The sequence below is a fragment of the Acanthochromis polyacanthus genome, chromosome 10, assembly GCF_021347895.1.
Source record: "Acanthochromis polyacanthus isolate Apoly-LR-REF ecotype Palm Island chromosome 10, KAUST_Apoly_ChrSc, whole genome shotgun sequence".
Classification (NCBI taxonomy): Eukaryota; Metazoa; Chordata; class Actinopteri; family Pomacentridae; genus Acanthochromis; species Acanthochromis polyacanthus.
In genome coordinates, this window is record NC_067122.1 from 15,839,290 (window position 1) to 15,866,691 (window position 27,402).

Here is a 27,402-nt window from a genome sequence, read left to right on the forward strand (position 1 = left end):
TGATGCAACTAACCATTATGGTTTTTTTTTTTATTTTGACAGGTAAATGGCAGTGATGGGATGTACAAATATGAAGAGATCATCTTGGAGAGGGTAAGCTTTTCCAGTTGCTTAATACATTTTTCCACATTTTCCAAATTCCTCTTTAATGTGTTTTCTGCATGATGGATGAATTTCTCCCCACTAGGTGGTAGTAAGCAGCTCAGTCTTTGTTCACTGAGCTGCATAAATACCAAAGATGAATCTTAATTGTTGTGAATGTATGAGAATCCTAAGTTAAACTACACATTGGTGAAGTTATAGCTGTGACATCATGGCATTAAGGATGTCTTATGTGTGAAGTCTTATGTGTGTACGAGTAGAGCATAACGCCAGTGAGGCATGGCTTTTTACATAACCCTGATGCACATGTCATCAGCAGACGCCAGAAATGTAAAGTGCTCTCCTGTTCAATTGTTCAGCAGGCACCACTGCACTTGTCAGTGGGGGTTCAGCCTGCAGTGGCAGAGCTATATGTTTCTGCTCTCATTATTCCACCCACATATAGATGCACCTCCGAACTCACGATAGATGCACATATCTCTCTGCCCCTTTCACTCTAAGTGGCGTTTCTGCATGCATAAAGCTTAAATAAACTATGCAAAGTCACACTTTAAAAGGTCTGTGGGTGTGTAACATTTGGTGGTAAGGCCCAGTGTACTCCTCTCGGCTCCAGAGCAGCGCACTGGGAGGCCTCAGCCTCCCTCTGTCCTAATTTGTTGCGACTGTTGCTCATTAATTATAGAAAATAATAAAGTGAAGTCTTTTCTCAGCTGTCTTGTTTGCTGCCTGTCTCTGTGGCCGCGGCTGTCAGATGCAGCAGTGTGCCTGGACCTACTGGATCCTAAAGGGTCCTCTGTCATCTCAGGGACAGGAACGGCAGCAGGTGGTAGTGTCTGTCTCCTGCAGAGAGTGAGAAGCTTTGTATCTTGCAATAAAAATGATGCTTCTCAACTCATCTTTTCTTCTGATTATAAATCCATTTTTCTGTAGACACAGGGCATTTCTAACACAGATGCCTCTCTGTGGGTTCAGAGAAAACGTGTGGCATTTTGAATGAAGTGCCCTCTTCTAATGGAGTACATGACATTACCATTTGTCACATGTGAGGACACACACATACACGTGTGTCCAGGAAAACTGACAGAAACGCCTGGAGAAACCCCTGGAGCAGTTTGCATCGATCACGTGATGCCAATACACTAAAGAGCCATATGGTAGTGACCTTGAGCCCACCTTGGGTCCATCACTTCCATCTAAGTGCATGCATGTGTCTACTGTTCATTGTATCCTACTGAATATGCCAATCATAACCTGTGTTCAGGGGAACTCTGGCCTGGGCTTTAGCATTGCTGGAGGAATAGACAATCCCCACATTCCTGATGATCCAGGGATTTTCATCACCAAGATCATCCCTGGAGGAGCCGCTGCTATGGATGGACGGCTAGGGTAAGCTCCTCTCCTCACCACATTACCCTCCTCCCCATAGTCTACCTTCTTCACTCCTTCTACTCTCTCTAAGCTCCACTGCACCCTCCATCCTCTCTCTCCTCTAACCTCTCTACTTTCATCTCTAACGCTCACCAACACCGTGTCCCGCCAGGCAGTGCTGTGTGGGAGGCAGAGTTTCTACAGCCCTCTGCCCCCTGGCTCTGTGTGCTTCCTCAAAGTTATGATTCACTGGAAAACCAAAGCCTGAAAAATGCAAAATTATGATATGGAGTGTTTTTTATGAGCTTGGGATATTTTTGATTATATTGGTCTTTCTTGGGTCTCCCTGCCTTTGTGGAGTGAATTAAATCCATTTAACCACACACAGTGCTGTGTTTTTAATTGCCTTTTTCCCCCCTTTCTCAGGGTTAATGACTGTGTGCTGCGTGTGAACGATGTAGACGTGTCTGAGGTGGTTCACAGCCGGGCGGTGGAAGCCCTGAAGGAGGCAGGACCTGTAGTGCGACTGCTTGTCCGACGGAGGCAGGCCCCACCTGAGACGATTCTGGAGGTCAACCTGCTGAAAGGGCCCAAAGGTACGACACATATACAGATGTATGCACATTTTCATGTGCCCTCTGCAGTTTGTAGTGCAACTAACGATACATTTGTAGAGATGGAATGTTGCTAAAAGTGTACATAATCAGTATTGACTGACTGACTGTGTGTTACTGAACCAGGACTGGGATTCAGTATCGCTGGAGGGATCGGGAACCAGCATATCCCAGGAGACAACAGTATCTATATTACCAAGATCATAGAAGGAGGAGCTGCCCAAAAAGATGGTCGGCTGCAGACCGGAGACCGCCTGCTAGCTGTACGTGCCTGCACCCCCTCTGCCTCAGTCACATATGTGGTGTTCAAATCAAAATGAACTCAGGTGTTCATGCAGTTCACTGGCGAGTTAAACAAAAATTCAGCAATTTCTCTGTACCCATTGCAAATGTATTTTCGTGTAGTCGGGCAGGTGTGCGCTCATTGTAGATGGATGAGCGTTTATGGGACTTGTCAACCCTTAAAATGAGTAACCTAGTATGACCCAATACACATTAGCATTTATACCTTTGTGCATGATTGGTAATCTGCCATTTGGGCCATGAGGTGGGACAGTAAAAAGACCCATCAACTGCACATGAGAGTAAGAAATATTTCCTTTGGTTCCTGTTACATAATAAAAATAAAATCTGCAACCACCACGTCGTTCGGAAGCAACACAGATCAGATTCAGAATACTGTGTATCTTGATCGGCATAATTTGGCAGCTGTAACCAGAATTTTTTTTTTTTTTCCCGTATTGCCCACTGCAGTGCATTGGATTGCAGTAAAACACAAATCTTAAAATCTCATCTCAAAACTATCATATCTTATTAACCTGTGTATATGAAAAGTCTGGCAGAATTACTGTATGTTCAAAACTATCAGACTACAAAATCAGAGTGTTATGCTGTGTAGGTGATCAAGATACGTGGCATTTTCGATTTTCAGCATTTCTCACTTCACATATGGTGTACTGTACCAGTCCCTCTCCTGTTCTCTGTTGCATTATTGACAGTGAGTTGCACCAGTGTAGCCAAAACTGCTCAAATATAGGGTGTTTAAAAACTTTTGACTGACAGCATATTTCCAGGGAACCATATCTTAAAAAAGAAACTGTAAAAATGCAGAGCATCTTTAAAACCTCTACCTACTGCTTTTGACCTGTGTTAACGCCGCACAGCACACCAACCTTTCACTCTGCTATCGAAATGTACCGAAATCTCATAATACCTTCAAGCTATGATTCATTATTGTGTTGGCTGGTGTGATGACTGCTGTGATGCATGATGTTGTCACAGTGCAGCAGAGAAAAGGGGGCTTTCAGGTGTTGATACAAGGATCTTTCCTCCTCTCATTTCTCGACAATCATCACATTCAGGTGAACAACATCGTGCTACAGGACGTGCGTCATGAGGAGGCAGTAGCTGCGCTGAAGAACACCTCTGATATGGTTTACCTCAAGGTGGCCAAGCCAGGACCTGTACATCTGAATGACATGTACGCCCCTCCAGACTACTCCAGCAGTACGTATCTACCTCTTCTTGTTCTTCTAGTCGTCCTGCTCGCAGTTTAAACACTCACCTTCCAAGTCAGAACCTACATTATATTCACTAATCCATTGGCAGTCAGTGCCAAAACTAGAACACATTTATTTATATAAAATGTTTGACGTAAGGTAAAGGGTGATTTAGAAGTCAGGGTCCATGTTAGGCGTGTTTTGCACTGGGAATCATCTTTTCATCTTTACCAGAGATGTTTTCAGAATTTTTTTTCTGTTGGATCACTGTTCTCTCCCCAAAACTGCTATGCCCAGACACCCACATAGTGAATGTAGTGAATGCTTGCACACACACGCGCACACACACACACACACACACACACACACACACACACACACACACACACACACACACACACACACACACACACACACACACAATCCTTCCCACAGCAACAACAAGCGCAGTTCTCTGCCTCCCACTGAGTGTGGATGGTTTCTCACATCCCACCTGCTCATGAGAGCCCACGATCTTGAGCTGCAGCATCTCAATTTTCCACAGAACAGTGATTTAATATTAGAGGGGCCCATCGAGTTCTTTTTGTATATTCTAAATTTTTGCAGCTGTCGGGGTTTAGGCGACCCCGTAATGCAGACTTGACCCCACTCTGACACTGTAGCCCGTGGTCAGATGATCTGGATTTGAAATGCTTGTTTTGTCATGCTCAGCTGCCTCCATTAAGAATGTGCATTTAGAAGAAAGAAGTGTTATGCTTGTAGAGTGTATTTTACATGTCTGCACAAGAACAACGCCCATTTTTCTTTTTTAGGGGCGAAGAGGATTGACAGATTTAATAGAACACCAGGCTTAGATTACTGTAACATCTCTGTTCACATATTACTCAGTGTTTCTTACCTATTGTGTAATGATTAGCAGAGGCATACCAGACAAGAGATTACTGTGTGTATACGAAAAACTGAGCCAATTTCCTGAAGAAAACTTGGTGTCTTATTTTGGTTGCTTTGGCCACTGTTCCTTGTTCTCACCAAGTTAATTGCTAACCTCAGGGACTAGAGACTTAAAATGAAGTTATATTAGGGAACAAGCAAGCAGTCAGATGATCAGACACAGTTTAAACAAAACCCACAAGTTGAGAAAATTTATTTGGAAGATGAAGACACATGTTACAATTATTATGCAAACTGGCTAGTATGGAGTTAGAACAGTCTCATAATTCACAAATGCACACAGAAGAATTCACAAATGTAAACTGCAATCCACAAATGCACACAGAAGAATTCACACATGTGAACTGGGATTCACAAATGTAAACTGCAATCCACAAATAAATTAAGAAAGTTCACAAATGTATTTCTGCATTCACAAACTGCTTTTGTGTGTGAATCTTTTTTGAGACTGCTCTGCCGTCAGCTCGATCCACAAATGCATTTTTTTCAACACGGAAGTTTCTGTAGCCAATCAGATGTCTCCCTCCTTTCAGCCAATCACAAAAACTCACCCCACGTGGGGGTGGGTGTACTGTTCATAGAGTGCCTATATAATGACAAATGTGTTTATATTACCCGCTGTGGTAATCACATCTGAAAGTGGTTTATACCGGCGGATTCATGAGAATCTAAGCTTTCCATCGGCGTATAGTGTTTATATAATCGCGTTTGCAGCCTTCGGACATTCTTTAAATTCCTATGCAAATTAGTAGGTGTACCGCCGGCGGTACACTGAAGTTTAACGGGTTAAAAATGCTCGAGTTTGCGCTGCAAACTCCCAGTGCAAACTATATACTCCCAGTCCCGCTTGACTTCTCGCTCAGCTTTTGCCTCCAGCATAAGCCCCGCCCACAAAAACCGTCACAATGTTTGTAAACAAATAAAGGGTCTATTGTCCCCATCAGACGCCATGGTCTCTCCGACGGGCAGCTTTACTCTTCAGCCCAATGACATGGTCAAGTATAACGCTGTGCGGACGCGTTCATATGATTGGCTGAACAGTACACCCACCCCCACGTGGGGTGAGTTTTTGTGATTGGCTGAAAGGAGGGAGACATCTGATTGGCTACAGAAACTTCCGTGTTGAAAAAAATGCATTTGTGGATCGAGCTGACGGCAGAGCAGTCTCAAAAAAGATTCACACACAAAGCAGTTTGTGAATGCAGAAATACATTTGTGAACTTTCTTAATTTATTTGTGGATTGCAGTTTACATTTCTGAATCCCAGTTCACATGTGTGAAGTCTTCTGTGTGCATTTGTGGATTATGAGACTGTTCTAACTCAGTTCTACAGCTTATGGATTTATGGATTGACCTGCTGTACCACAAATGTGTGCACACTGTTTTCTTGTGCAATGTTGGATTATTAGCAAAATTATGGTTGCACTCCTTTGTGGTTTCTTTAAATATGGTACTTTGATTATCTGGCTAACTTGTGTACCCGCCTCATCACTTGATCACCAGTCGTTTTGTTTTCATATTTTCAAAATGTTCCCACATCTCAGCATCTACTTTAGTAGACACCAAAGCACAAGAAAATAACACCCAAGTTTCAGCATAGTCATATTTTGATGGCAATGCAAAAGCATTAAATTATATTTATGTTGTGGTGGCAAAACTGTTGTGTCATGCTAATATTTGAGTGGCCTGTACGGTTGCAATTTTGTGCCGTATTCCTGTTGCACCTGTGTTGTAATCATTCTTTCTTTCCCCCTACTGGCCTGGCCCTCCCTCCAGCCTTCCCAACCATGGTAGACAACCACGTCAGCCACAACTACATGGGGGCGATGGAGCCCAAGCCAGTGTACCCGCCACCCCAGGTCACCCCGTCCAGGTACTCACCCGTTCCCCGCCACATGCTGGGGGAGGAAGACTTCACAAGGTAGGTTACAGACCGGTTCCTCCTTGAATACTTTTCCAATGCATTACATAAATTTGGCGCTGTAGGCATAGGACTGACTAAGTCATAGCACAGTTTTCCTATGGACATCATCTAGTGGTCTTTTTGGGTATTCCCTGGTGTAGTCGTAGTGAAAAAACATGGCTGTGAAGCAAACTTTTCTGGAGCTAAATTACATTTTTAAAACAACTATTTTCATCTTGCATGGGTTTTATTTCGTTCCCATCAGCCTCCATTTTGTTGCTGTTTGACGGGCGTTGTCATAGTGTCTTTGATGGTACGTTTATGCCCAAAAGTTTAATGTACCCTCTAATAGTGTTCAATTAAGGAAAAGGAATGCTTAGCTTGCAATTTTTTGCTCGTTGGTGACGCATCCTACATTATAGCTGGACAGTGTGTGGTGGCTGTGTGCTGAGAGAGGCCTCTTGTCACTTCTTGTACTTGTTATGACTGTGTTTTAACCTTTGACCTCCCATCCAAGTACTGGATCAGAAGTAGTATTCATAGGGGCTTGATTGGAGTGTCCCACAAGGCCTTGAGTCAGCTTAACCCACAGCTCTGGGGAGGAAGCTGTATTCCCTCTGTGTGTGTTTGTGGCTGCATGCAAGTGTTTATGTCCGCTGGTGAGTGAATGTGTTACTGAACGAGTGTTTGCCATGTTGCCCTGTATTGTCCTTGTACAAGCTGTCTACATGACTTGTATGTGCATTTGTCGCATCTTTGTTGGTATGTGTGCTTTATTTGTGTCCTACACTTGTCCCGTTCACTGTGATTCCTGTACCCCACCGCAGGGCTGAGCCTATTTACAGTGTCATCAACAAACCTGGGGACAGCAAGGTGCCCCAGGCCCTCTACAGAGGCTTCTGCCCTTCCCCTGCTCCCTTGTGCCAAGGTCCACTCCCCTTCTCTGGCAGGTACTAACCTAGTCCATCATGCCTTGCTTAGCTAACCCTCCTCTCTAAAGCTCAGCATCTGGATATGGCCACAGACAGGAGTACAGCCAAAGGACAGAGGCCACCTGCCTCAGCAGTAGTAAGTTGTGCCACATCTGTGCATATATTATATCAAAAGCAGAGGAGAGAGGATAAAGAGCAACAGAGAGAAGAGGAGGGACAGGAGGGTTGGAGCGGGTGATAGGGTGACTTTTGTGTTGACAAAGTTCTTCTTTTGGCTTCTTTTGGCTTTCTGTCTCTATGTTTGCATGTAAATGTTTCCCCACTTTGTGTAGACTTTACTGCTTAATATGGTGGTCCTAAGTGTGTTAATGCTTTTTATGTGTGTATGACATGCTCAGTATTCAACTCATATGCAGCTAGTGCTTAATCTTTCATGACTTCATGAAACAAAATACCGTAAAAACAACAAATTGACTATAGAGCAGAAACGAAAGAAAATACCTTATTGTTTTGCCCTTTGTGTATGTGTTCTTTTATGTTGTTTTTTTGTTCTACATTTCATATTTTAGAAGGTCAACACCCCCACCCCCCCACCCAGTCATTATTTGTCCATCAATTTTCTACTAATTTGCTCACATCTATGAATCTCAAACAATAGTGCCCTCCTCGCTGCAGTTTAAAATGGAGTCGTACCTGCTCTTCACAAACACATCACCACAGGAGTGCAGCCGAAAGGGCTTCACGCTCCCACAAGCTGCTCAATTCCATCTGTCAGGAGGCATTGATAAAACTAAGCTTATATCTCGGGCCAAGCTACTTTCGCTAGTAGTTACTGCTGAAGACAATAATATACTGTATATTTATGGAAAATGCTTGTGTTTTTTTTTCTGTTTGGCATTACCAAATGTGCAAAATGCCTCCTGCGTTTTGATTTTTTCCCACATATTTATTTACATCATCTCTATTGTCTTGTCCATTGTGCATCACTTCATGGATGAATGTTTCTGTGTACGTGCACCATTGCTTTTATGTAATGTTCTTGTGTTAAATGTAGCCTATATTGTGTAACATGTATGCACTGATCCAAATACGTGTTTGCCTGAGTAAAAGAGACGTACCCTGATCCTGGGGTTTGGCTGTAACTAAAGGCCGGTTGTAGCATTTAAAAGCAATTTATAGGAGGGGAGTGTGTCTGACTGGAGCCACCCAACACAAAGATTCTGCTTTGCAGCGTTAGAATGTTTTCCTTGCTGCTCTGTATATGTAAATATAAACACAGACTCTTGTGGTTACAATAAATGCAATGGGGAGTACGAGCCTGATCTGGTATAGGCCAGCAGACCAGCAGCAGCAGACAGTCCTGCAGCTGTCATGTTTCATCTTCACACTGGGAAAACCAGGCCACACACTCAGGTCTTACCCCTCATCACCCGTGCTGCCAGCACCAATCACACATGCATACTGTACACCAAGACATTTGCTGACACACACGAGCACACAAGCAAACACACGCTTTAAGTGCAGTGGGCAAATATGACACTGACACATACCTGTGTGTGTATACAATCTGCAGACCGGGCAGCTCGTAAATCAGTTGTGCAAATGAGAACAGCCTGCTCGCATGCACCTGTTTTTGCCTAGTATGTTTGTGTGTCATGCGTGTTGCATGATCAGAGAAGAGCAGCAACATCTTTGAGGACATCATGGCTGACAACCAACTTGATCCCAGTCGAGGCAGATAGGCATCCAGCTCCATCAAACTAAAAGGCCAATATCGGAAAACACCCTCCAGTATGAGTAGCTTCTCTATTGGCTACAACCAAGAAGGGTTATTTTAGATGGATGCTATAGTAAGCTCAGGCTTCTGCAGAAGTAGATCATGCTGGTTGTGAGGAATGAGTCAGAGCTAGTATCGGCCCTCTGTCCATCTGCACATCCCCCTCAGTGGTGTCTTTGCAGTCACATCCCCTGACACCCTCTCCCCCTTCCATCTGATATCATCCCCTATCTGGAGATATGGAATCAGTAGTTCCTTTGAATCTTTGTCTCTGTCCACTTTGAACTGGATAATAGATAAAAACCTATGTGTTTGATATGCACATGTGGTGTAAACATACATCTGCGTGCAGTGGTGACAGTGTACACAATCACTAAATAAGCACCTCCCCTCTGCTTGCCATATCAGTCTGTGCGGTAGATATAGCACTGTGCAAACGTTTTAGGTGTTTAGATTGTTATCCACCGTGCAGTATCATTGGAGAGGCTTCGGCTCAGTTCCAAATTAATTCTGTAGCATGACAACGACCCCAAACATACAGCCAGAATCATGCAAGAGTCATTTTCAGCAACAAGAGGAACAAGGAGTCCTGTACCACAGATCTTTGAGGAGACAGAACACACTGAGACATCCGAAATACACCGTAAGAAAATTTTATTCTGAACGGCACAGCATCCAAGCCAAGGATCTTTAAAGGCTGCCCCACAAAATGATAATTTATTTAGATTTTCTCTGTTCTACTACTCTTTATATCATGTATTTTATGGCCTCCTCGCTTTACTTTTAGTGCCTAAAGCTTTGCACAGTACTGCACACAAGAATGCTTCTCATTTGGCTCCTTTGTTTTGGCACAGCTTGTGTAAATACAGAATCCTGTGCATTGCCACAGCAGGTGAGCTAATCAGTAACTTTTAGTGTCTCTTTCACATACACACACGTACAAACACAAAACCTTTGACTGGTCGGAGCAAGAAGTCAGTCATCAATAACACTTTGACCTTTGTTTGGCACTTTTAAAAGCTGCAAAAGCACAAAGGGGAGTCTGAAATATATGTAATCACAGCAGATTCCGCTGAGGCGTTAATCATTCAATGCTCTGATTTTATTATTAGTCGCAATGAGAGACATGAAAGTAAAAACTGTCTACCACCTTTGCGGTGAATAAATGTTTCTCTGTCAATTTATAGGAAAAGAGCAGGCTGTGTAGAAGAGGCAACAAGAGAAAATCTATGGGTGAAGTTCAGGCAGTGAAAGGAAGACAGAAGACAGCATACGCCTCTGTACATAAGCTGATGTAATCTATTTGGGGAAAGGGAGCAATAAAATGCTACAAGAGGTAGTGTCTGTCTGTGGAAAATGGCGTCCATCTGCAGTGTCCACCATTAATCAGCCAAGCAGAGCCAATTACTGGGCTGAGTCCAGGGCAGCATGACCCGCTGAACCCCGCAGCCCAGATATCCATTCACAGCTTTAGGATCAAGCCGTGTCCGCCTCAGCCAAAACACTGAAGCACAGAGAGAAAATATAGTGGTGGGATTGGAGGTGGGCTTTGAATTAGAGAAATGGCGGGGCAGAGAGAAAGGCTTTTTACCGCTCTATAACTGTTTACATTCCTGGCATGGATGAAAAGGCTCGGGGGGGAAGGGAGGGGAAACGGGTCTTGTGATGGAGCGAGAGCATCGAGAGGACCTGCATTTTTAAAGTGGAGGAATTCACTCCCCTTTTCCATGGAACTGGCTGTACAATTCACAACCTACAGACAAGCACACACAGTCATATACTGCTTTTTTGGGGCATAGCATCAGCTGTAGGGTAAGAAAAAGATGGTCACAGTGTGTCTCAGAAATATTCCACAGTAGTTTTGCATGATTTTTCTGTTTGCTAATCTAGCACTCTGCCCAACACGCAGCCAGGCCGTAGAATACATGGTCATCAAATCAAAGGCTTCGGAGTCATGAAAGTCACTCCATGGGCAGTTTGTTTACGCTCTAACAAATTAGCGAGAAGCTTCTGGGAATCTATCTGTCTAGTCTCCAGAGGGCCGAGCTGACAGACAGGAATGTTGGTGTGCTGTACTGTACTGGAGAGGGATGAACCCACCACCACATTACTGCACAGACGAGGGACCAGCACACTGTGAAAGGGGATCAAACATGGATATCCTCCAGTCCAACACGAACAAGCCGTGATCGTTCCAGATGTGAGTGACGGGTGATCTTCTCTTTTACCTCTAGAATAGAAGGAATACTGTTTGCAAGGGAGCGTTAGGGTTAAACGCTTGCTGGTGATAGGGAGAGAGCGATTGTCACAGCCCGAACAGGAGCTGTTTCCCATCACAGCACACAAGGATGAGATAGGGAGCACCAGGCCCAGAACACAGCAGTTTCTGAAACTGTAGCCCACCTCTCTGTGGAAGGCCAGATAGGAGGAGAGGCCAAGGAGTAATGCTGAGCCGAGTGATGTGCCATAGCCAACATGTTCACAGTCAACATCTCATCTTCCATGTTGCTGGTGAGGAACCTGCCTGAACGCACAGTTAGGAAATGCTCTTTCAGAAGCAAGCACCAGATCCGGATCCTAAGGTAACCATGGAGATCTGTGTGCCTTGTCAAGCTCAGAGGAAAGGCTCAAGATGGAAAGCAAAGTTATTTTAAGCTTGACTTCTTTCAAGGCAAGTCAGTTGTTTCAGCATATTTAAAGGCAATTAACACTTGTCATTTTCATTTCATTTTTGTACCTCTGCCTACTAAAAACTTTTTTTTTTTTTAAAAAAGCTATGGGATAAAGTAAGAACATAATGAAGCAAATACTTTAAGCCTTGTTGGTACAGTCACATTTAATCAGCTCCTTAATCTCACTACTCAAGATTTCTTAACACTACTCGTGAAGTAATCCTGCAGAAAAGAGTCGCTCTATGACTATTGATCTATCTTGTTTAGTGCTCTTTACAAAAACTCTGCATTTATGCTAAGCTCAGTTCATTTAAAATAAATTCAGTTTAACAGCCTTGCTCCAAGCACCATTTCGTTTGCATACTCTGCCACTCTTTTAGTGCAGTAGTCAACATTTTTTCCAGTCAGTCATGGGTATGATTCTGAAAGTCTGGAATGCTGCCTTGACTGCCATCGATGGGAAAATGGTCTTAACAGCAAGTTTGAGTGCAGCCATTAGGGATTGAGTAGGAATTGTTCCTCTAGACCGCAGGCTGAGTACTGCAAGAGAAGACCACTAATGGGAACCATGCAGTGTTTTCTGATGATAGAGGAAACTGTGTGTGTTTCTGTGTGCTGGCATTTATGTTTATCTGTTCATTTGTATAGAAAGTCTGTGTGTATGCATGTGTGTGTATATATATGTGTGTGCATGTGTGTGTGTGTGTTTGAGTCAACTATTGGGCTTCCTAGCGTGTCTGTGTGTTTGCGTTTGTGTGAAGTGTGTTCTCAGAGGGCTTTTGCTGGACTGTAGCAGTGGTTTGGCCTCTCTAGCATCTTAAAACTGAGGCAGTCTGAATAGGCTGCTGGAGGATGAGTCATAGTGGCTAAAGCTAAAGCAGAGCTTCGGCAGGTCTGTCCAGCAAGAGGTGGCTCATTGTACGTTAATGTGACTGGGTGTTTAAGTGTGCACACGTGTACATTTCAATGAGATTTTCATGCATAGGCAGAAAGTGCTATAAGCAACAGATAATAGGCATTTGGACCCAATCATGGTGCTGCTTGTGTTACTGTAATGAGTGGTTATCAGCAATTATCTTTATTAGCATTACGATTATTGCATGGTTTTTACATGGTTAATCATTATTTTCTACCAGTGGTGTCCTGTACCTGAATCATTAAAATGTTTAAGTATTTACTTTCAAATTTATACACAGCAGATCTACACTAAAAGATCTGCAGCCCCGCTAGCTGCTTGCGGCTGCCTAAATTGGATGCACTTGACATTTTGGGATCATGCACAGTGCATACCCATAGAAGATGGCTGTTGTCAGAGACACCCTCTGTGTACCCCTCTGCTTATGCTATTTCTAATGCAGCTTTGGTCATATCTCTCTCCCGTGGTCTCTCTTGTATGCTCTCTGTCCTGCCCTTCACCCTGACGCTGTCATTCTGTTTGGCAGGGAGCCAAGGAAGGTGTTGCTGCACAAAGGCTCCACAGGTCTGGGCTTCAACATCGTCGGTGGGGAGGATGGAGAGGGGATCTTCGTCTCCTTCATCCTGGCTGGAGGGCCGGCTGACCTGAGCGGCGAGCTAAGGAGGGGCGACCGGATTCTCTCTGTCAGTATTTTAAATTCAGGCTTTCTGTTTGCCCACATCAACAGCTGTAAAAAGTGTGAGGCAATGAGAATTTTCAGCCAGCTCCCGCTGACAGAATAATGATGATAAAATTAAGGTGTCCTAGTGTTTAGGAAGCCAGCAAACATCTGCCCTGCTGAAATGTCCTTGAGCAAGCTATTAAATCCATAACAACTCCGAGGGAGCTTAGCCGTGCTACATTCCTCTGTTTTATTTCAATGTAGCTTGCAGTATAGCAATAAATTGCCACAAATGATTTGAAAACGATTCACTCTAAGGGTGAATGAATGTCTTTACTACAACATGTGTTCGAACAGTGACATCTCATAACATAAAACAGCAGTCTTACCTAAGTAAAAAATACAGAATTATCATCCACATTTGGACAATAGTATAGTGTTAGTTATTGTTAGGTCTTCACATGTTGAGAGCAGATCTTATCTCAGCAAGTTGAAATGAAGCCATTCAGTATGCATTCAGGTTTTGCTTGCTCAACACAGCTCGACTTGTTTTGTGTGTAAATTTTAAAAATTACACAGGTGATTCACCTTGGGAATTTAATCTGTTTTTTTCACTAAATTTCTCAATCTGCTTTTTTGCAGGTCAATGGAGTGAATCTAAGGAATGCCACACATGAGCAGGCGGCTGCAGCGCTGAAGAGAGCTGGGCAGACTGTCACCATCATTGCTCAGTACAGGCCTGAAGGTGAGGCCCTACTGTCTCATATCATATAAGATAGCGTATAATATTTTACCTACAAATGGGACTTGAACTTACAGTTTTATTGTACTGTGTTGAAAAAAGTTACCATCAAACATCATGTAGCTAGCTTTCATTTTCGAAAGAATTCTTAAACTAGATTTACCTGTTTGGTAGAGACCAGTCTCACTTAAACAGCTTATTCTGTGGAACACAATAGTCTGACTTCACTACACTGTCGTTCTGCTATACGGGAAAAAAACGCTGGGGCATATTTCTATTTCTTTAAACCTATCAGTCTTCATAGGAAGGATGCGGTGGAATGTTTCGGTGGAACATTTGCATTGAGGAAAAAGCAATGTGATTAAAATGGATCATCCAGAGTCAACCAAAGTTCCCTTTTTGAGAAAGTTAATACACAAGATATGACCACAATCTCAGTTAATAATGCAGAACCTACCGTAGTCAATATTATGCCCTCGTAGATCTGTTGGTAATCCCGTAGTCTTTTTTTTTACGGCATTCTAAAAGAACACTGCATTTTTTGCACATTAAAATCAGAGAAAGAAAAGTATATAAAATGTCTTCCTTGGCGCAGGAGGTAATTTTATAAAATCAGAGAAAATTACCCAACATTATGCCATCAGGGTTATTATAGCCAGGGCTTAGAGACTATCAATTTTTAAAAAGCTGCATTGCAAACACGATATAGTTCTCATCAGGTTTAAAGGAATAGTCAGATATTTTGGGAAAACATTCATTTGTTGCCTAGAGTTGGATGACAGCTTTGTGAGAGTTAGATTACAATTTTCATATTTAATATTCATCTTATGTCCGTATGGTAAATATGAAGGCACTGCTAGTCGCCAGTTGTGAGGTGACAGTGCTAACCACCGATCTACTGTGCAGTCCATTTACAGATTTGCGAGTGGGTTTAATCTTTTTAACCAACTCTTTGCAAGAATGTGAATTAGCACATTTATCACAATGTTAGACTATTATATCATCAGACGAAGTTCGTCCTAGGTCATCAGTTATACCCCTAAAAACTAATCTCTCTGTATCAAAGTTACATACTTATAAGTTTGGGGGGAAAAAAACAAAAAAAAACAAAAAAAGACTTTCCTTCTGTAAATGGCTTAAGGACCAATACCAGAAAAAACTAGACCAGCCCTCAGTAGATGGCAGAACCACGCCCAGATATCTGAACAGACATACACACATACATACTTACCCAGCCAGCCAGATACCGAAGCGAATGCAGTAACTCCGCTGACGTGTACGTCAGGCGTGGTTAATAACTTGAGTTACATACAAAGTTAGTTGGAATGCACTACTGCTGACACTTAAAAGTGGTTATCATCCACATTTAATGCTGCTTTTATCTCTATCAAACAGTCCTTCGTCACTGTAGGCCAATAAATAGGAATGGGCGGGTGCTAAACTTGAGATGGCGAATTTCCCTGGTGAGGGATCAATAAAGTTTATCTTATCTTAACTTAGGCATTGCTCTTGGTTATGTGACTGTTTTCTTCATGATCCGTTGTAGTGTCTGAAGCTGTGGGCACTGTGTTGCTTTTAGTGTTTGACTTTGGACACCCCAAACATTTGTAAATATCCATGTCGTAATATCAAGAGAATAAGCAAATGCTAGTAGACTCACTGATGTTGTCTAGCTGTGGTCAGCAGACTTGCACAATTTCGATCACCATTTTGTACAGATTTGCATAATGGTGAGACTAATCTTGCAGTCTACTTAGCAGGGGTTTTTGGAAATTTGAACTGGTGGTGCAAAATATTAGAATGAGAGTGCAGTCCATGCTTTTGTATATAGAACTGGGCTTCAATGGCAAATCACCATTGATTTTTACCTTTAGAATGGTCTATGAAGTGCCTACTTCTTAATCTTTTTTTTGTTTGTTTTAAAATATTCTTACTTGTATGATTAAATTAACCAACTTAGCGCTTTCATGACAATTTTTGAATGGGAGTCTGGAAGCCAGACCTTTTTGGAGCCAGCGCCTACCAGTGCTCAGTGGGATTGCACGTTTGCATCGGCTTCACTTTTGGCTAATATTATCTGTCTGCATCAGAGGAGCTGCAGTTTCAGGCCTGCTGTGTAAGAGTGTAGGACATATCTAGGATCCCTGATTTTCACTAACTTTGTCACAACAGCACCATTGGATGATTGCTGAAGAGCCCATCTTCCCCAAAATACTACTTTCTGTTCGGGTAATAAGTTTTCAAGGTTTATTTCACCCCAACAGTACCTTCTAACTAATGACTTATGATTTTAAAGGCTTATTATTCCAAGCAAAATACAACTTTCTATTCAAGTGCTTACAAATGTAACATTTTTTTTTCCACTCAAGTGTCACTTTCTTATGAACAAGCTACGGCCTTTCAAGATTTACTCCACCCAAAATACCACTTTGTGTCCAAGTACTTATGGTTGTAAAGGTTGATTACACCCAAGCATTAATTTCCAATGAACTAATTATGGTTTTGAAGGTCTATTATTCCACAGACAATACTACTTGTGTACAAGTACTTAGAGTTATATAGAATTATTTCAGCCAAAAATAAAACTGTGTCTAAGCATTGATAGTTTTAAAGGTTTATGCTACCCAAATTCTATTGAATGAGGTGTAGTTTTGAAGGTTTATTCTGCCTAGAGTTGTATATAGTTTTGTTTTTTTTTTTTCCCCCCAGTGTCTGTGGGTGTGGAGCAAACAAGTGGTAACTATGTTCTCTGGCCCAGAAGAGAGTAGAAAAAAACAAGAGTAATAGAAATGTGATTCTACTGCAAACATATGCTACTCTTTTATAAAGCTTTTCACTGCATGCATCTTTTTTATATTGTGTTTGAACATACTTTTTGAGACTGTCATGAGTACACTGCAGTGTCAAGGTGGAAATACTTATATTTCACTTATAATGCGTCTTCTGGCACAAAAAAATGTAGTTAGCTGTGTTTAAAGACCGTGATTTTACCTGGAGGGACTCTTTAATAAACATGAGCGTTTAAGTGGCAGGAAAAGTCCCACAAAAGGCTGCACTGACCGGTTGCATTATGGGAAATGTAGAAGCCAGTTTTTTGGGTTCATACTGGGCACTGAAAATCATAATATCTTGATGCTTTGATTTTTTAAGTGTCCCTCACAAGTGGTCCAACTTGGTAAAAGGTCAATACTATCCAATACAACAATACTATTTCAGCTCTACCTGCTGCGGCGGAAGCTGCATGATTGATCCGCTCGGGCTCCGGGCAGCGTTACGGATAGGCTGGCGGTGGAAGTATTCAGGTTTAGGGGCGGCTCTCGCGTTAGCAGGCTGAAGTGTTGAGCCAACTACAAGGCGGGCAAACGAACCGCTGTTGTCCTTCCCTGTTCAAACTCGGAGCCCTGCGATCCGCCGCCGCTTCCCCACGGACAGCGATGGAAAGAGGAGACTAAGCGGAAAGTGCGAGTTGTGTCTCCGTTAAGACACCAGAGGAAAGTTTGTAAGCGCTCGGAGTGGAGGTGCAAGGCGACAAACTTTTATCAGTCTACCAGCCAGAGCGGATGGGGGATGGGCTCGGATACAACAAGCAGCACAGCAGAAGCCGCATGAACTCCCTAATGGCTGGATAAAGAAACTACCGGCTGCGACAGCGAAATAATAGCCCACCGTTTCATTTTAGCTGAGGTGAGCCGAGCAGGGAAGGCGTCGAGAAATACTGACACGCTGAAACGGAGACAAACTGCGTGAGTTTCTGTGTCGAACATGGTTTTATTCATTGCTACTGTACCGAGGTGGTTGGCTCCTTTTAGCTGTAACCTGTAGTTTCAGTTAAGTAGCACAGGCTGGAAATTAAGTGTACGTTTCTGTTTTGCTCGAACCACTGAAATCTATAATTAACCACCTTTTTAGTTGGCAAAAATAAACATTCTTTACTTCATATCAACCTTGGAATTATTTCTAAGTTACCGTGGTAGACATGTGATAGCCTCACCCTTGTATACAATCACTTCTGTTACAGAGTCCTGCCATTACCTGGAAACTGCTTGGTTTTACGACTTTTCTACATTTACTTCATGCTAATATTCACTAAACACCAGGCGAAGTTGACCTTACTTGTAATTCGTGTGCAGCAGGATCCATTCAACTTGTTGATCTACTGTTCTTATGTAACCTAAACCTTTAGGTGGGGACACACAGGTGTGGTCAGACAGGTGTGTGTCAGCTCGGTGGTTTGGACAGTGAGCTCAACACTTTATATTTACATTACATCCGTATGTCACTGCCTCAGCAGACTTTGCACATACAGCTCTCTGACCACAGGTTCACTTTTCATGCTGACTGAAGCAAAATTGTAGTGTTGCCCAGCTTTGTACGTTTTTTTAACAAAATGGCACCACTCTTTCCTTATAATGGTAACTTGTGGCTTGGCTGTGCATTGCCGCTGCCTTAGCAGTTGCATATTTCTCAGCGTTTCAGTGATTCTTTGTATGTGTACTTGGGCATGATGCAGTAATGCTGCAACAACAAAGGAAAGGATATTGTGAGCTTGATATCCAGGCTAAGTTCTCAGGTCGGACTATGACAGGAATGTGAAGGGACATGAGTTGTAGCATGCTCTCGCTACAGATTTCTCTCTCTTTCAATAAAACACAAGCCTCAAATGTCCAGTAACTCTCCAAGGTCATTGAAATCAAGGCGGAACAGGATCTGTGAGTTGGGATGGGGCTAAGCTAAAGGAAGACGCAGGCTGAGATAATAGCTGACAATAGTGCAGTAAAGTTTTTCCTCCTGCTGCAAAATGCAGATTGTAAATCTTCATACTTGGCCATCACAGTTCATGTTGTGTTGCATGCCAGATCATTCAGGCAGCATCTTGAATAATGATGTGGCTAGTTGAAGGGAACCTTTGTTTTCCACACCAGACCATGCTTTCAGCTCTGTGCCCCCTTTGTAAGTCCGTGAAGGACGTTTATCTGTTTGTGTACAGTTGTTAACTGCTCTAAATGGACGAGTGGAGTGCTGGCAAATGATTGACTTCCTGCATCCCCTCTGGTGACCTGAGATCTGTCTGAAGTAATTCTGCTGGCATCCTAAAGTGATGTTTGACATGTTGTTCATTTGAGTTTGGAGCAGGAGGAACCCCCAGTGAGCTGTACAAGGACAGTCAATCAGGGAGGAGGAGGTGGAGGGTGAGTTCTAGTTTATGCCAGGCAAACTGCCTGGAGAGTATTCTCAGGGGCCGGGGCCAGGGCATCCATGGACCTCTGATCGAAGGCCAGCACTGAAAACTACAAGAAGCCACAATAGAGCACAGGAGGCCCCCCTGACTCTCAGTGGCTTATTGGAGCATCACTACATCTTTAGCTCTCATTCAGGAATGAAAGTGAAGTTTGTGTATCCACATTCTGCCCTGCCCCGTCAGTAATTACACTAAACTTTTTGCATGTAGGAAATGGGAGGAGGGGCATGAAGGGAATGTTACACTCCACAAACTCTCATTAAACTCACAACAGCATGCATTGCAAAGCTTTGTACAGATATTTTTGCCAGGGTATACATGTACATTCTGCTCTCTATTTTTGGGAAGGGGGTGTGTGCATTCAGTGGCTCGACTATCCCTGAGAACATAACACACTCTCACATTACAAGTGCATGTCTGCTGTTGCATAACTGGATCAAAAGAGAAGCGACCATCCCCCAAAATAAAAAAGCTGCACAACTAATGAGGACACACAGTGGGAGTTAGAGGTACAGAATAGTCCTAGTTTCTATTAGCTGTCGTTTCTTCCTGTGGGTCACTCCTAAAAATATGGCTTAGCTCTTGAGTATTGCCTTAAGGAGCCAGGTTTAACATTCATAATTGCAGACTCCCACTTGCCCATCACTATAGAGGTGTGCTTGTAAGTAGGGATGGTCATGAATAGTTTATGTGGAATTGATCAACATTAAGACATGTGACTTGTTAAGGAGATGGAGATGGATATAGTTGTTGTCTTAACCTGTTTCTACCTCATGTAATTATTAGCCATTGGAAACTACAGCCCACTTTGTGTTATTCTTACTTGTAACGCCAATAATTCCATTTTTGATGCATATGGAGATGAGTTACAGATATTGGTTATTGCTCTACTTGATTACTAATAATCAGTATCGGTATCGACCCTTAGAAAAACACTCGTTCCCCCCATAATGCAAAAGGGGAGTGGATTTTAATCATTGATCAGCTATTGATCATTGACGTAGCCAACACTCAGTTAAACTCATTGCCTAAATCCAAATCCTTACTTATAAGTGACCTGACGGCTTAACCCTTTTGTAGTTGACTTGGATTTGCTGTCATTCGTATTAGATTTGATCAGATTTATTCACAGTCCAGACCAGGTTGGGAAAGTTTTGTTACAGTAGCTCCACGTGGTCGATTTGTGAAGTGGCACAAACGGTCACTGCAGAGCTCAAGTTTCAGTATAATGTGTCGTCCTGTGTTACCGTTGTGAGATGGTTTGTGGTTCTCAATCTCCAGTATCACAGTGCATCCTGTGTAGTACTAGGAGTATCCGTGTGTTTTCTGTGTAACAGGTGTAGACATCCCTCTCTGTTTCAAAACAACTGACTGTACAATTGCTAGAAATGACTTCATTGTTAGCAAGGTTACTGCTGGTGATTATTGAGAGATTGATTATAGTGCGGTTTCTTACTCGTATATACACAGATATTGTGATGTGTCATACATAAATTGTGTTGTAGAATTATTTGTATTCTGATGTCACTGTTAAGGTGCGGCAATAGTTTATGGTTTTCTTGCGAGTCGCACACCAACTTCCTTCAGAGGCTGAAACCTGATTGTAGTTCATTGCTCTTCCTGCATGTCCACAGTATTTAGAATCATCTGGACGTTAGGAATGTGAACAAGCAGAGCAGTTAGCTTTAGCACCTGTGCTACTGATAGCACTCGTCCTGTCTCACTGGCACAGGTTTCAGGCAGCCTTCAGGTTGGTGGTATTGTGAAGCAGGGCATTAAGACTGCTCTCTCTATTTAGCTGCTCTTTGTCTTGTCCCTCGGCCCCTCCTCTCTCAAGCTGCCGCTTCTTGTGCTCCTTTCTCTCGTCTCTCCTGTGCCTGAACGCCAAGTGGACTAGTCTGAATGGCTGTTTCCGTGTGCGCTGTCCCTGTTCTAGGAGTGCTAGAACGTTGCTCTTGGTTACTGGCAGTCAGGCGGTGTCTGGTTACCTCACCTTGCAGCGTCACTCTGTTGTATTGTTAACCCTTTGAGCAGAGCCCAGGGTGGAGAGCTGTCCTCTGCAGGCCTGAGCCGGACCTGTGTTTGCTTTGAATCCCCTTTAGATATCCGCAGGGGGTTACAGTTCAGTGACCTGAAGCTTGTTTTTGCACCTGCCCAGAATTTTCCGGGAGCTTGGACCAACTTCGGCTAAATCACTGTTGTAGGCATAAGTGTTTGTTTTTCAAGGCTACTCCTAGGCCTGTTTGACAGAATATGGACTTTGATCTCGTGTTGTTCACGTTACAGGAAGTGTTGCCAGCTATGGATGATTAAGCCGTAAGGTAGGAGTCAGCCCCTACAGGCATGGCAGTCGAAGAGATAGTGGAAGAAATCTGGATGATGTTCCCTCGCACTGGTTCTTTTATAGAGCAATTATGATCAAGACACAGATATATTGTCTCATTACAGCAATATTGTGCGCTATCACATGAAGTTAATGGTGTAATTCCATCGTATACAGCTCAGTTGCTATGCACATACATCTATGAAACATTAACACTTCTGACTCTTTGTTTTCGTCAGTGGTGTAGAGTCATAAATGTCCAGAAAATTGCTGCTTTTCTTTGGGCCCAGCACATCCTTTGTGTGCTCACATGAGTACCTTAGCCTGCTTGTTTTTCTAGCTACATCTGCTGGTCTGTGTATGTGAATGTGTGCTGTGTGGTGCGGTGGCCTTGCTTGTTCCAGCAGCCTGGATACAGAGCACACTGTGCACAGCAGGCTAATGAGAGCATTCTTAATGAGGAGGTCCAGGTGGATTCATACATCATCCCTTTGCTCCTGAGCAGCAACTGGATTTACACACCTATGACAAATGGTCATGCATTTAAAATTGTTGGAGGCCTTCCCTTTTTTTAACCACACTGAAGAGCCCAAGTTGAACTTAATTAATCTGTGTAATTAATTACCTGACATGAGACATTACTGGATGTGTAAGGCAGATCTGTGATAAACCATCTGTTCCTGGGGTCATTAATCAGGCTAAGGATTCGCTGAACCTTTCCTCCATTCTCTCTAGCTCACTGCAGCGCAAACCGAGACACAGATCTCCAATAATATTCTAGTGCAACAACAGAGCAGGGTCCAACGCTCTTTGGTTTCTTTATTCTAGATCTCCAGTGCCACCTTAACCTTTGGGTATAAGGGTGGTGTTAATGCTCTGAGGGCCTATTTTTGACCCAGTTTGTGTTTCTCTTCCTATGCAGAGTACAGTCGCTTTGAGTCTAAGATCCACGACCTGAGGGAGCAGATGATGAACAGCAGCATGAGCTCAGGATCAGGCTCCCTGCGTACCAGTGAGAAACGCTCCCTCTATGTCAGGTAAAGCTGTCACACACACACACACACACAATCATGTTGGCACTCACAACATCAATTCTAAGATCTGCGTCAAAATAAGCACTCTTGCATAATAAAACCTCGACCTGTCTGTGGGGAGGGGGGGGTAAAGCCTGAAAGCACGTGTTGTCAACAGCAGTCGCACTGTCAGAGTACAGCAGCAAGACACGTATGGCATAGATCATATGATAAGACATGATATTTCATGCCGATCTATTTGTAGGATGACATCTAATTTAGGTCATTGGGTTGATGCTATTCATCATCACCTAAAAGCTGATGGACAGACGTTCCCCATTGTTGTTTTGATGCCATGTATGACATTGACTCTACTTTGTTTAATGTAGATTGACAGTGGTGCTTGTCAACGTGACCTGCATTATGACACTTTGGGCCAGTTGCCAAACTGGATGGAGGCTCATTTAGGAATTAAAACAGGTGGCATGCTTCTGCTCACAATAATGCATCGAGTCACAAAGGACTCACAGGGGTCAAGGAAAAAAGGACTGTGTGATGTAACTCCATAGTCCAAGTGCTTCCCCATATTTCTGCTGAAACACTAATGCGCTTCACTTAACCTAAGCTTAATAGCTACATTACTAGATTGATTGAGCCCAAGTTCAATAGAAATGGACTTTGCTGGGATGTATCAGAAGTATATAGGTGTTATCTCATTGGAGACCTGCTATAGTCAGAGGAGTGTTAAGCAGTCTGACTCATGCCTCTCTTATAGACTAACTCCTATGAGGCATGTAGAGCCTAGCCTGCTCCTGTGCAGTGACTAAGCCCACAGTTATGTTGGAAAAGCTGTCTAGTTTGCCGGCTGATGTGGGAGCCGCCATGTCCTCCCAGCCGAGCCTCAGGAATGTGGAGGCGTTCAACCTCTAAGGTGCGCTACAAAAACAGTGTCACGTGTGCTCACAGTCTCTGTAGCACAAGTATGTCAAGGTGCAGCAAAATGGCAGAAGCAAGGAATTTGATTATCATGCATCAGCTCATGATGAAGCTGCACTTGTTGCCCTCTCAAACACACAAACTGATAAGCCTCCTCTCAGTGCCAGTTTCGTTATTACCGTTTATGCTTGGCCAGCAGTTATAGTTGGTAGAAATAGGCTAGCTGAAATCCTAAGACAGAGGAGAAATCATGCAATGCAGTGTTGGTCAGAGCCTGCATGTCCACTAGACCAGTGTTGCCTGTAGATATAGGCTTGTAGGTCAAGGGAAGTTTCAACCTGTAAAGCAGGAATTAATGCTGTGGGTTTACCTGTCCAACAGGATAGTGACGCGCTCAGACAGACAATAAACAGTGCATGTTTGTAGTGGAAAGTATGTGGCAACAGCAGTTAGAAATGTCACACGTCACGCTTCTGTTTGTCTGAAATAGGCTATGAAGCTTCTTTCCATCTTTGGTCTATATAGTTATTAGGATTGTCAAAATTAATTATTGAGATGAAGTTTTAAAACCAACACAACGGTTTTACAAAGATTTCTATTGTTTTGTTTTTATTTTAAATTTCTATGTCACTACACTTAACATGGGTTTTTGAAAGTATGGAAATAATGCAAATGATAACAGCGCTAAAAGGTGGTTTGTAAACTTGTGTAGAGTCTTAATGGTATACCACAGCAGCACAGCTCAACGCAATAGCAACCGAAGAGAAACACAGAGGAGCCATTTTGCACGTCCGTTTACTTCCTTCCTCTATCTGTGCTCACATTCTGCATTTTACAGCCGAATTCCCAATACAGGATTTCTCATTTTTGTATTTCTGTCATCGAGAATGAAAACGAGACTGAAATGCAACGCTAGGCAGAAGTCACTTCCAAGCTGATGCTGTGAACTGCTACAATCTTTATTTGAAAAATATTACATTGAATCATATGAATCAAAGACAGTGACTGTGCTGTCGAAGCTGCTGTATAGACAACACTAGCATTTTACGGAGTTAAGCAGTTTATTTAAAACTTCACTAATAAGCCCTGTTCTGTATGTTTTATTATCATGAGGAGTTCCGAATTTAATCCTACAGTTTCACACTTTGATACGTAAAGCTTTGTTTTAATTTTATTCTGTGCTGCTGTATAGGATGACATTAAATTGTAAGAATGAAATTAGCTTAAATTAAATGTTTATTTTGCTTTTTCTGGGGAAAATTAATTGTTTAGATTAAGTGACGAATCATTAAAATGGACATTAGTGGCAGCCCCAACAATTACATGTAAACTAGTGACCTCAATTCCGCTGTTATCATCTTGTCACTGTAACAAGATACACACGTGGACAAAATTGTTGGTACCCCTCAGTTAAAGAAGGAAAAACCCACAATTCTCACTGAAATCATTTGAAACTCACAAAAGTAACAATAAATAAAAATTTATTGAAAATTAAATCATCAAAAACAGCCATTACTTTTGAATTGTTGATTAACATAATTATTTAAAAAAACAAACTAATGAAACAGGCCTGGACAAAAATGATGGTACCTCTATAAAAGATTGAAAACTATTTGACCAGAGTGACATGACTAACTCAGGTGTGTCATTTAATTGACATCACAGGTGTTTCCAAACTCATAATCAGTCAGTCTGCCTATTTAAAGGGAGACAAGTAGTCACCCTGCTGTTTGGTGAAAAGATGTGTACCACACTGAACATGGACAACAGAAAGCGAAGGAGAGAATTGTCCCAGGACATCCGAAAAAAAATTATAGACAAACATCTTAAAGGTAAAGGCTATAAGACCATCTCTAAACAGCTTGAAGTTCCTGTGACAACAGTGGCTCATATTATTCAGAAGTTCAAGACCCACGGGACAGTAGCCAACCTCCCTGGACGTGGCCGCAAGAGGAAAATTGATGACAAATTGAAGAGACGGATCGTTCGAATTGTATCCAAAGAGCCCAGAGCAACCTCCAAAGAAATTAAAGGTGAACTCCAAGGCCAAGGTACATCAGTGTCAGATCGCACCATTCGTCGTTGTTTGAGCCAAAGTGGACTTCATGGGAGACGACCAAGGAGGACACCACTGCTGAAAAAAACTCATAAAAAAGTCAGACTGGAATTTGCAAAAATGCATGTTGACAAGCCACAAAGCTTCTGGGAGAATGTCCTTTGGACAGATGAGACCAAACTGGAGCTTTTTGGTAAGGCACATCAACTCTATGTTCATAGACTCAAAAACCAAGCATACGAAGAAAAGAACACTGTCCCTACGGTGAAACATGGAGGAGGCTCAGTAATGTTTTGGGGCTGCTTTGCTGCATCTGGCACAGGGTGTCTTGAAAGTGTGCAAGGTAAGATGAAATCTGAAGACTATCAAGGCATTCTGGAGAGAAATGTGCTGCCTAGTGTCAGAAAGCCTGGTCTCAGTCGCAGGTCATGGGTCTTCCAACAGGACAACGATCCAAAACACACAGCCAAAAACACCCAAGAATGGCTGAGAGAAAAGCGTTGGACTATTCTAAAGTGGCCTTCTATGAGCCCAGATCTGAATCCCATTGAACATATGTGGAAGGAGCTGAAACATGCCATTTGGAGAAGACACCCATCAAACCTGAGACAACTGGAGCTGTTTGCTCATGAGGAGTGGGCCAAAATACCTGTTGACAGCTGCAGAACGCTCATTGACAAATACAGAAATCGTTTAATTGCAGTGATTGCCTCAAAAGGTTGTGCAACAAAATATTAAGTTATGGGTACCATCATTTTTGTCCAGCCCTATTTCATTAGTTTGTTTTTTTAAATAATTATGTTAATCAACAATTCAAAAGTGATGGCTGATTTTGATTATTCAATTTTCAATAAATTTTTATTTATTGTTACTTTTGTGAGTTTCAAGTGATTTCAGTAAGAATTGTGGGTTTTTCCTTCTTTAACTGAGGGGTACCAACAATTTTGTCCACGTGTGTAACTTTCAAGATTCTTCATTATTGTCTGAGTTCCACCTATTTTAAATCCAGTCAAATCACAGTCCACATGCCAGCAACGTGAAGTAATAGAAAAAGTAGCAAAGACCAATTATGTAATGCTGCAGATTCATAACTGCTAATTTGTGCCAACTTTGGACACTTGGTGCAGCAATTTGATGGTGGCGCATGTGGAATCTCCACACAGAAATTTAAGATAAAACAAACGGGGTGTAACCAGAGGCTTTGTCTTCGCAGAGCTTTGTTTGACTACGACCGAACAAGGGACAGCTGCCTGCCCAGCCAAGGCCTGAGCTTCTCTTATGGGGATATCCTTCATGTCATAAATGCTTCTGATGACGAGTGGTGGCAGGCGAGGCTTGTCACACCTCATGGAGAGAGTGAGCAGATTGGGGTCATTCCCAGCAAGAAAAGGTACCGTCCCTCTTTATTTAAAGCAGTGCGCTAATGTGACCACTCTCTTTGAATCCCAGCCTGAACTTTGAAGCGTTCCCCTTTCTTTTTTCTAGAGTGGAGAAGAAGGAGCGGGCCAGGTTAAAAACAGTCAAGTTCCACGCCCGGACAGGCATGATTGAGTCAAACAGGGTAAGTGTAGAGGGCCAGAGCGGCTGTCTTCAGAGCTGCTGCTGGGCTCCCAGGGAGATGGCCTACTTCCCCCCCGAGTGTGGGAAAGGGACCGGCACCTGCTCACTGAAGCGAGCACAAAAAGCACTCGTGTTGCT

The 27,402-nt window shown here is 42.8% G+C and overlaps 1 protein-coding gene across 15 annotated transcripts in view; it reads left to right on the top strand.

Moving 5' to 3' along the window:
- Positions 1-27,402, top strand: part of dlg3 (discs, large homolog 3 (Drosophila)) — a 92,416-nt gene that overhangs the window by 57,657 nt on the left and 7,357 nt on the right. For 7 of the 15 annotated variants that reach the window (XM_051954927.1, XM_051954930.1, XM_051954934.1 and 4 more), the window contains 11 exons: positions 43-93; positions 1,364-1,488; positions 1,897-2,066; positions 2,211-2,347; positions 3,446-3,590; positions 6,293-6,455; positions 13,261-13,417; positions 14,038-14,140; positions 22,622-22,736; positions 26,918-27,094; positions 27,190-27,265. In XM_051954927.1, the coding sequence (XP_051810887.1) occupies positions 43-93; positions 1,364-1,488; positions 1,897-2,066; positions 2,211-2,347; positions 3,446-3,590; positions 6,293-6,455; positions 13,261-13,417; positions 14,038-14,140; positions 22,622-22,736; positions 26,918-27,094; positions 27,190-27,265 (1,419 nt within the window). Of the gene's footprint in view, positions 1-42; positions 94-1,363; positions 1,489-1,896; positions 2,067-2,210; positions 2,348-3,445; positions 3,591-6,292; positions 6,456-7,264; positions 7,388-13,260; positions 13,418-14,037; positions 14,141-22,621; positions 22,737-26,917; positions 27,095-27,189; positions 27,266-27,402 lie in introns of all 15 variants that reach the window. The other 8 variants (XM_051954929.1, XM_051954932.1, XM_051954942.1 and 5 more) reach the window with 2 other exon arrangements.